Genomic DNA, 10,806 nt, shown 5'->3' with positions numbered 1-10,806 from the left:
AGTACCTTTAGTTCCTCAGTCTCAGATCTAATGCTAATACATTTTATCCTGTCTATAGCCCACATTCAGCCTGCAATTTCACCAATATAAAGTGTTCCTCTGTTCCACTACACCCAGCCATGGGATGTCCCAAGCCAATCTACATTTCTAGTTTTTATCTCAGTTTTGCAGGATCCATCAGTAGATCCAGTTTTCCAGCCCTTCCTGTTGATCTCTCAACCTAACCCTAATCTGCACTAAAGCTTTTGAGGAAACCACAGGAAATCAAGCTGGCCGCTTTCTGTCATCTTTAACCTTAATCTAACACACAATACTGAATGGCACAAAAATGGATTAAGGCAGAACATGGAGAAGAAATGGACTGAATTATTTTTAAAGATACTACTTGGCACATCAGAGTCTACAGAACAATTTTTTATTGTTCCACTAGGCTTGCAGGTCTAAGATGAGGACTCAGTATTTACAGGCATAAAGCAGTTTTGTCCAAAGATGGATGTTGCTGGTCTCTCTTTACACTCGGGCTTAGACAACAGCCAGGAACTGAACTGTCAATGAGATGTCCTATTGGATCCTGCAGTTTTTAAGCTGAAACTGTGACTGGAATGAGCAGAAGCATATGGTTTTATGTAGGCACAATATGCTGGGGTGGTTTTAGGACTCCAGTCATGCTTGAGCTTTAGGATAAAACCCCAAAGTTGTTACATTCTGTCTCATCCATGCTGTTAAAATGAAGGTGTATGGTAAAGAGATAGATATTTGAAAGATAATTATAAGACACGGTATGGGTAGCTCGACTGTCAGGTTGAAAAAAAAAAACCAAACAAAAACGTACTACACTGTTCCACAAAAGCAGCAGTGCTACAGTGAAGCCAGCAGAAATGGAGGACAGCGAGAATTTCATTCCTTTTGGTAATGTCTGGAAAAGTGGTGGAATATCACTTCCACAAGTTCAGTGAGTATCAGTGAAAATTGGCTAAAGCACTCTTAAAAATAAATTTGGCAGCACATACACTTCAGTGTCATCACCCCTGAATAAAGGAAACAAACAGCCATCTTTTGAGGCAGGATTTCTTTTGACTCATTGAAAGGCCTTCATCCTGTTCCCAGAACTTGACCTAAATAAAGTTACCACTCCTCTGTTTCTGTCCTTAAAAGCCTCTGAAATGGGCGTATTCAAGCAGGGACCGCCCATTAAATGGTTGGATTGCATCCTCTTCCTCAGTCTTTTTAAGTCCTGAGTATTGCTGCACGTAGGAGTTGCCAAATTTTCCCCTTCTGGCTGTAAACAGAACGCGTGTAGCGAACTCCAGATTTCTTTTAAAAGCTTTCTAACCTCCCTCAGCATTCCACATTTCTTTTCTCACCACGACTGGCTGGCTGTCAGCGGGGAAGACATAAACATCACGAACACTAAAGCGTTATTTGCAGCCAGTCGTTGTTTGTAGCTGCAAGTATGGCAATTTTCAATGATGTTTTTGCTGCGCTAAATTAAGCCTGGGCTCTTGGGAGTAATAGCAGCGGCTTCCTTTAACGCAGCAATAATCCTTGTTAAAGTCACCATACGTGACGCGTAGCCTTTGGCAAACAGGAGGGCCAGCGGAGAGGATTTTCCATCCCCGCTTTAGGAGGCGATCGAGGGAGGGGAAGTTCCCTCGGCCCCGTGCGTACGGCAGCCGAGCGCCCGGAACAACCGCACCGAGAACAGCCACGGCTCGGGCTCCACGAGGGGCAGGGGCAGTGTCCGGGGCAGGGCCGGTGTCAGGGACAGGGCCGGTGTCCGGGACACAGGCGGTGTCCGGGGCAAGGCCGGTGTCCGGCCCCCGGCGGAAGGGCGGGCCCGGGCAGCCTGCCAGCGGCGGCCCTGCTGCCGGCCGTGCTGCAGCAATAGGCGAGCTCCCGGTTAAGCGCCGTTCTTCGTGCGGCAGTAAAATGCTGTTCCGCTTCGGCGTGGTGCTGCCCGCCCGGGTGACGGAGGGCGGCGCGGAGCTGCTGGTGGCCGGCTCGCGGCCGGAGCTGGGCGAGTGGGACCCGCGGCGCGCCGTGCCCATGAGGCGGGCGCGGCCGAGCGCCCCGCTGCCCGCCCAGGAGCCCGCGCTGTGGCTGGCGGAGGTGGCGCTGCCGGACGAGGACGCCGCCAGCCCCTTCTGGTACAAGTTCCTGCGGCGGGAGGGCGGCCACTTCCTCTGGGAAGGTAACGGAGGGGACATCTCGCACGCCCGGCGCTGCCCTGCCGCAAGGCCGTGCCCGCCCGCCGGCCCTGCCCGGAGGGGCGGTGCGAGCTTCTGCCGGGGGCTGGCTCTGGCCGCTGGCCGCCCCGCCCGCTGCTGTCCCGGGCGGCCAGGCCGTGCCCGAGCCGGGGCCGCCGATGCTCCGGCACGGCGCTGGCCGGAGCTGTGCTTGCAGGTAGAACCGCCCAGGCTGTCGTGGCGTGACGTGGGTTCCCGCAAACAAAAATGTTTTTTAAGCTGTGATGGAGGCGGGTGAATGCAGAAGGAGGCTGCCATTCTAGGTTGGTAAAAGTTACTTGAAAGAGTTTCATTTTTCCCCCCTTACAGTAGGCATCCATTGTCATGATGTTTTGTTTTGGTTTTTTCCTTTCCCCAGAAGTAAAGAATTTAGTATCTCGTGCACTACATTTAGCATCATATGCACTACGGTGTGGGTTGTTACATTATTTTGCTAGGGTGAAACGTCATGATGGCATTTTCAGGCTGGTAAATTTTACTATTGTAATTTCTTCAAGAAAAACACAGGGAGAAGTTCAGTTACAGTTTTTCCAGTCTTCTTGCTGTTTCAGAAGTACTTCCAGCGTGTTTTCCTCCTGCTATGTGTTTTCAAATATTGAATAACTCTAGTCGGATTCCATGTGCTGTTCTAGTATATTGAAGCATCTTAAATACAAGAGAACACTCAGACAATTGTCTGCTGAGTCAAATAAAACTCTAAATTTACCTCCTGAGGAATGATCTGACCTAGTGAAAGGAAGACAGATCACTTGGTAATTTGTGAGGGCATTTTTTAAACTCAGCATAATAATCCATGTGCCAAAATAACACGCTGTAGAGCAGTTGCTCTTCACCCATTTTAAGAATACATACCACACTTCTGAGCTGCCTTTTTGTCATGTAGACTAAAACACGCATGTTGTCATAACTGTTGCATTTGTTTGCTCTTCTTTGTGCTAATAAAAGACTTTGTGTTAATGCTGCAGAAGTTTACATCATGAAGGACTACGTACATCATACAATAGTAATTGTTTTGTTTAGCAGCTAAAACAAATAGTATATACTGCCTGTTTTAACCATGTTTTTCTTTTCCAGAATTGCAGGAAAAGTGAATTTATGGAATAAAAATCTTTACATCTGTCCAAGGAAGCAGAATTGGGTCTCTTTGAAGGTGCCAAGTTGTACATAATATGACAATGATACTGGTATATAAAGCAGTCCCCACCATGCAATTATAGAAATAATAGTAGAATTAGAAATAATTAGAATTTTATGGAAGTAATGGCGAATAACTACAGGGAATCAGCAGTTGTAAGGTTGATGGTTACTCTCTGGTTTGGAAGTAGTGGTAGCTCAAATTATTGTCTGTTCTAGGGAGCACTGTCTGTTCCAGTAGTCAGGATAGTAAACATACTGTGTTTTGGCAGATTTGCAGTTTTAGGATTAACCTGACTGGCATTTTGTTCTTGTCATTGTGAATGCTCAGGAGTTTGAGCTCAGTGCTTAGCAGGAATGATAGAAAGCAAGTGGGCATATCATCTAAATGCAGAAGAGTTTTTTAATTAGCCATTCATATCAACAATTTTTTCCTCAATTGATATTTACAGGAAAGCACAAATTTGCTTAAACCTTGAAATTTATTGTTCTTCATGTATTACATGAAAGGAACCTAAGGACGTTTTCTTATACAATAACTGAGCAAGCTTGCAGTTCTTCTTAATCTAATTTTTTAAATGTTTTTTGGTTTTTGTTTTTTTATAACTGTTGATCAATGAAAGTTTGGTAGTCATCTGTTTATTCTTATAAAAATCACAACTTGAAAAGACAACTCCCTTCTCAAAGAAAAGAAGAGGGTTTTTTTTTGTGCTAAACAAATGCTGTGCATTGTCTCTTTAGTATCCTGCATGTTTAGAATTAAAATGTGCTTTGGGAAACACTTAGCACTTGCAGAACATCTGTAGTTTTGAAGATATCTTTAGGAGGAATAGAGGAAAGTGCAGAACCATACTTACTCTAAGTTTATGAGTTGAGACATCCATCTGTTACCAGAGAAACTGTAGGTCATGGATGTCAGTCTAGTTATGGATGTCAGATGTTTACATGTATGGGATGTTGAAATCACGTGCTGTATTTAAGAAAATTACTTCAGCTTTTTTCTTAAGACATATATGTGAGAATTCCACTGGCAGTGCATATTGTTTTTATGATACTGTATCATGTATTTTGAGTACAAAATGCAGCCATTCCAATACAGTGGGGAAGACTGAAAGATAAAAGGAGGGGTAGGTATTTTTGTGGGCTAGAGGAGTCAAAGTCAAAGACCAGTGTTCTGTGGCTTTTGGTAGGAAGCTTTCAGGCAAGGCTTGGCCTGTGCAGGATTTGCTGGGCTGTTGCGTGTGCCTTGAGGGAACAAGTTCCCCTCCCTAGGAGGATAAAGTGGGAGACAAGACTCCCCTGTGCTCCTGAAGGATCAGATACTTGCCTCTACTGTCCCAGGGAGGTGTTGCTGCTCTGCACCCAGGACCTGTCACTTAAAGCCATTGAGTGTTTCTGGCTCAGGTCACATGAGATGTGTGGGGTTTCTTCAAGGTTGGTACTTGCTTACCTACTGTGAAAGCTGAATCCTGCTATCCAGGAGGGTTTGTGATACGCTGCGGTATCTGTGGAAACAGGTTGGTTGTGCTGAGCTTTAGAATCTGGGAATAGGTTTAGAAAAAAAAATACATTCATGTATGTACCCCAGCTGCACCTGTGTCTGTCTGTGTACTTTGTTTTTGATGTTGACTCTTCAAAACTGGACTTAACTCTCTGCTTGGAAACTAAAAGTATTTTGTGCTGTCAAAACTAAATAAATACAATATGAAACTTATGCTTGAGTTTGTGAGTTTATGATGAAACACTCCTCTGTACCTTTATCCCCTTACTCTCATCTAAATAAACTGTAGGTACTAATCAAGGAATACGCTGCATAAAAGGACAGAGAATTTACTAGAGGTATGCCCCAAACTGTATTTTGAGATGATGGAATATAATCTGCTGATACTTTGTATTTTTAGGGAATACTTTGTATTTTTAGGGAGGGGAAAAATAAATTATATAAAAAACCTACATAAGCTTGTAGTACATACACAAGCTTGAATTGTAGTATTGATCCTTTGTTCCCCAGAGAAATTGTGGGTGCCCCTTCCTTGAAGTGTTGAAGGCCAGGTTGGATGGGGTCCAGAGCAACCCAGTCTACTGAAACTTGTCTCTGCCTGGGGAAGAAGTGGGAAGCTTGGAACTGGATGCTCTTTAAGGCCACTTCCAACACAAACCATTTTGTAATTCTGTGATTTTTGTGTAGCTCTTAATTTGGTGTAGATGGAGCTTGCTTGAAGCTTGCCAGATACAGTATGACCAGTGAAAGCTCCAAAGCAGAGTCAGCCTATATTCTAGAAATGTGTTCAGGTGAGCAGAGCCTTAATCCTTCCATAAAACCCCATCTTCAGTTTTGGGGAGGGATGAGGAAAGAAAAGAAGGTGTCTTGTTTGCAAAACAAAACAAATGATAAAATACAGAGCAATGTGGAAACAATTATGTTGTTCAGCCTGTGGTATGTTGGCCTTACAACATTTCCAGTTCACGTTCCTGTGAGCCTCTTTGTAATAAACAAAAGATCAGTAAATTTATGGAGTAATAAAGGTTTTCACATCATTAGAATACAATCAGTGAAAATATCAGAAGTAAATTCTAATCATAGGTTTCAAGGGTTGAACACCCAATTGATTGAAAACTGGTGATAATTAAGCACATTAAAATTTCATTTTTAAAGTGTGTTGAAACTTAAAAGCAATCTGACTTTTGGCCTCAGCTCTTTGAACAAAACAGGTATAATTTCTTAATTTAAAGGAGAAGGTTCTTGAAAGGCTGCATGAGAAGGTAAGGTCTAGTTGCCATTTGCAATGGAGAGATTGTAACAGAATGAAAAATACTTGGGGCTAAGCCTTAGCAGGATACGCAAAGTAAAAATTCTTTTGAGGCCTTTCTGAGAAGTACTTTTGGATACAATATTAGTTTCTGTAACTGCGATCCATGGGTTTTTGCCTTTTTTGTTTTTTTCTCCAAAGCTAATCTACAGATCCCCAAAATAGGTGGCAGTTCTATTAATAAAAACAAACAAACAAAACGAAGCCAAACAAAAAAAACCCCAGCGAGCCCTGAAGAGTCACATTTCTTCATGGCTCTTTTAATGCAGATGTTTCATGTAGTGCTCTTCCCACTGGGTGGTGCCAAATTCCCTGTGTATGGCCAGCAGCTGCCTAGCATCTTGCAGCTACTTGCACGTTTCATTAGTATTTAGTGTGATCTGTTCTGCTTTTGAAAATAATCCCAAATTTTACTTATTTTCCCAGTCCCAGTTCTGAAGTAGGTGGTGACTAGAAATGAACATAAAGCACAAGCTATGTGATAGTTGAATACTTGTGGATCACAGGCATTTTGTTCCTGCAAAGCTGTTGCTTTCTAGACAGTGCTAGGTACCTCAACACCTTTCAGATGTGACAAAACTTAACGAGTAGAAAACCTTGAATTCTTCGACCCATTACTTCTTTAAGGAATGGAAAAAACCTTTGGTTACAAAGTGCAATAGCTCCTTGTGTTTTGTTCTTCAAACCCCACAAGACTTATACATAGCATGCATTTTGGTGCAATTAAATGGCATCAAGATTCTCATTACTTTCTGTCTGCTTATCAGCATTAACCAGCTTACACTGAGCTGACAACCAGACATCAGTAAAACAATGTAGAGTGGCCTATGAGAAACTGCAAAATTACAAGAAGAAAAATAAATACATATACTTGCAAATACATATTCTCTGGGTTTGGCAGGCATGTATCTTTTCCTACCCACAGAGATAATCATGGGCCAGTTCTGATTTCTGTGAGAGTCTAATTAAAGCTTTCATGGTTATAATGGCAAATTTACAATAAATGCATTGTTTGTGCGAATCCTGTATTTACCATTTTTCCTGTCCCTCACTTCCAAGTGGTGGTAGCATGCAATAGGGCTCAACAACCTTTTTTTGAATGGCAAGAAACACTGAGAAGTGATAAGGAGCTGGGATGATACTTTGGTTTAAATATTGCCATGGTTGCTATTTTGATGTAGCTCATTTCCTGCCTGTTCTTCTAGTATGATAGAAAGTAGCAATCAGTAGTAGACAGTACAGTAAACAGTGTCAAAGCAAATGGGAAGACTGTATTATAGATTATACATTCTGTTACTATCAGCCATTATACTTTCATCTATATTTCCTGTAGTGTTATTTCTACCATCTGTCAGAAAAGAAACTGTCTTATACATGAGGAAAATTTCCTTTTAGTTGCTTTTCTCTGACTTCATCATTAAACCAGGCATTTGGTTAAAATCTCTTAGTACAATAGAATTTCCCACTGAAAAAACCTTGGGCCTGAGCAGAACTAGAGAGAGAAATAAAACATGTTTTTGAAAGTTGCCTTTGAAAATTCCAATCTTCTTATATCTGATTAAAAAAAGAAAAAAAGAAAGAAAAGCCTTGGTGATGAACAACATTAAGTGTTGAGAATGGCATTCTTGTAAACCATTTAGTTTTAATTCAGGCATAATTTCAAAATGTAATTCTATTAAAGAATTTTCTTAGGCTATATGAGTAGACTAAAAAGTCTTAAACTCAGCCTAGATTTTAATAGAATTAAAACTTATTTCCATGGTTCTATGTAGCAGCTCTACCAAAAGGGAAGTTGAAAAGTCTGCTTTAAGTCTGGTAGAATATAAACATGTGGTGTATGATGCACACGGTTTTCTTGTTTTTGGGTATCTCTTCTTGGCTTGCAAATGCAAGGAAACATTTCTGAAAATCAGACCAGCTAAGAAGGAGTTACTTAATTAGGTGTGGCAAATTAACAATTTTGTCTTACATTAATACTAGGTATTTAAGTAATACAATAAATTCATCTGCCACTTACAGAATCTAAGGAGAAGATGGTTTTCTGACAGCAGAAAAAAATAGCATTAAAAATCAAAGTATGCTTTTCTCAGGCATACAGGGAAGGCTTGGTACATGGCAGAATTGGAGCTATTTGTCAGAGCTGCTGAAACAAAGGGCTGCTGCTGAGGGCTTTGCTGAGGCTTGAGGAAGGTGGGACTCCGGAGCCTGTGCAAACTCTCAAAAACTTCACCTCACTCACTTCCAATGAGGGGAACCCCCTGCCCCCAACCTCTGTTTTTTAACAATCAATAGCAATTCAGTCTTGGCAAGATTGAGACAGATACTATTTCAAAACATCAGAGATTGAATTTTGTTCACAAGCAGCAGGGAGACTTTTGTGACAGAATCTGGTGTGATGGGTAAGTAAATTTGAATATTGTGAGTGTACTGAAGGAAGTTCAGTTAGAGTGATGTGTGATAACAAGACTGTGCAGCAGCACATTAAGATAAGTGAAAATTGTATCCAAAATAGGACTTAAGACTTTTCTTCATTGTAATTTTGGTATAAAAGGTAAGGAAGCTAGCAAAAACTTATTCTTTTAAATGCTTTATTTTTGAGATTTTTAAAAAATGTTTTCTTTTCTTTCTGTTCTACTACAATTCTTTTTTTAATGAAAGTCTTTTATTCCTTGACTCCTCCCTGTTTATCTGCCCCCAGAGTGCTTATAATATTAAACCCTTCCAGGTGAATTTCTAAGCATGAACTTAAGATACTAACTTATCTTGTTAAAGGACCTTATTTGATACAAATGGAATCACTTAAAATATTTAGGCATAGTAAAAATTTTGAATTGACACCTAAAGTGTGCTGGTTCATGCAAAACTTATGACAAAGATTAGAGGAGTTAGTCTGTCCTCTGAGTGATTTGTGGGTAGGTGATCTGAAAATTGCCTGTCTGCTTGTGGTTTGGGTTGGTTAGTTAGTTAATGTGTTTCATTAAGGTTATCTAAGTAGCCCTGTGGTTTTGAAAGAGGTAGCAGTGAACTGAGAAACACCCTCACCTTACTTGGGTTTGGATGTTTGGAAGTTGCATCCAACTTCCACGCATATCTCATCCCTGCCTTAGCCTGACCCTAAAACACATATCTGTGTTTTAGGGTCAGGCCAAGGCAGGGATGAGATACCCAGCACCTTTATGGCTGCTGATGTGCCCTGTAGTTCCTGCATACCTTCCCTTACACAACACAGAGTAGAAAAAAATTAAACTTGGAGCCAGGTGTGCAACAAGCTGGTAACTGTGGGAGCAGTGGCTGAGCAGAGCCTTTGCTGCAAAGAGCTCTGCAGAGACATTGGGAGAGGCAATTTTATTTTTTTCATTTATTAATGTGTTTTTTGTTCACCGCTCTTTAATGGTGATAAGAAATTTCATTGACCCATATTTTGTTTATCTTTTAAGATCAAACTGGTAATTTCTCCACTCTGACTATTCTGTGCAATCCGTGTGCAGTTTTTTCTGTGTCAAGATGAGTCTGTGCTGTTGGCAGCACAGACTGCCAACAATAAGTTGAATTATACTTCTTTTATGCCTGCAGTACAACTGTAATAAAATAGTAACTGCAGGTTTTTGTGTTTCATGGTTGTGCCTCATTAGATTGAATTTCAGAACATCCTCTTCTAGTCTCTGCTTACCTTTTTTCAGTCCTGGATCTCGGCACATCTTGTATCACTTCCTATATCTGCTTCTGGTTTTCACAGAATCACAGAATTAATCAGGTTGCAAGGGACCACAGTGGGTCATCTAGTCCAACTTCCCTGCTCAAGGAGGATCAAAACCAAAGTTTTCTTTTCCTTCATTCTGGTCTCCTCCTTTTACCAGCACCACTTATCAGTTACATGGAGATCTTTGGTTTTATTTTTTTGTTTAGTTTTTTGTTTACTAAAAAACCAGCCACTTCTTATGCTCCTTTGATCATCCTTCACATGCATTAAACAAGGAACCATAAACTGCAGTCCTTCAGATTTTGAAAGAGCCCTCTGGGAGGCTTGAGCTGTGAGTGGGGCTACTTTGTTGCTTTGCTCTCTGGCAATTCCTTATGTCAGTGGATTGTGCACAAAACCATCTGCAGTACAGATCAACCAGTGCAAAAGAATGAAAAACTTTATAATTTAATGCCTAGAAACTTATTTTAATATTTCCCTTTCAGATAAGCATTTTTGCTGTGAAGACTCACAAAGATGGGTTTTAAATTTAAAAAAAAAATGGACCTTATTAAAGGAAAAAAAATGCTATTCTAGAAGTTAAACTAGGACCTGTATACTCTAATAAACTCTTCCAAAATACTTTTCTTCTTTAATTAGGAAAGCCAAAATGATCAATTAATGGGAAGATCATTACTATTCAAATATTTAACTTACCTCTTTTTATGGTTGAATTTTACATGTTTTCAGATGATTTTGTATTTGCTTCCCAATGATAAATAATTAAACCTGTGTTTTGCCACTTGGAATACAAATAAAAACAAGATGAAGAAAAATACTAATATAGAAATGGGTTTAGCTGCTTTACTATTGTCTCTAGAAACAGAAAAGTTAAAATAGTATAAAAATTATATTGTTGTTTTATGACATCCAAAAT

General features: G+C 40.6%; 1 protein-coding gene across 3 annotated transcripts in view; it reads left to right on the top strand.

Annotated features, from left to right (window-relative positions):
* Nucleotides 1-227: 227 nt before the first annotated feature.
* Nucleotides 228-10,806, top strand: part of EPM2A (EPM2A glucan phosphatase, laforin) — a 38,167-nt gene continuing 27,588 nt past the window's right edge. The window contains exon 1 of one of the 3 annotated variants that reach the window (XM_038133098.1): nucleotides 228-2,191. In XM_038133098.1, coding sequence (XP_037989026.1) covers nucleotides 1,930-2,191 — 262 coding nt within the window. In that variant the 5' untranslated portion in view covers nucleotides 228-1,929. Of the gene's footprint in view, nucleotides 2,510-10,806 lie in introns of all 3 variants that reach the window. The other 2 variants (XM_038133100.1, XM_038133099.1) reach the window with 2 other exon arrangements.

The sequence above is a fragment of the Motacilla alba genome, chromosome 3 (genome assembly GCF_015832195.1).
Source record: "Motacilla alba alba isolate MOTALB_02 chromosome 3, Motacilla_alba_V1.0_pri, whole genome shotgun sequence".
NCBI lineage: Eukaryota > Metazoa > Chordata > Aves > Passeriformes > Motacillidae > Motacilla > Motacilla alba.
This window is presented reverse-complemented; position numbering and strand designations above follow the sequence as displayed.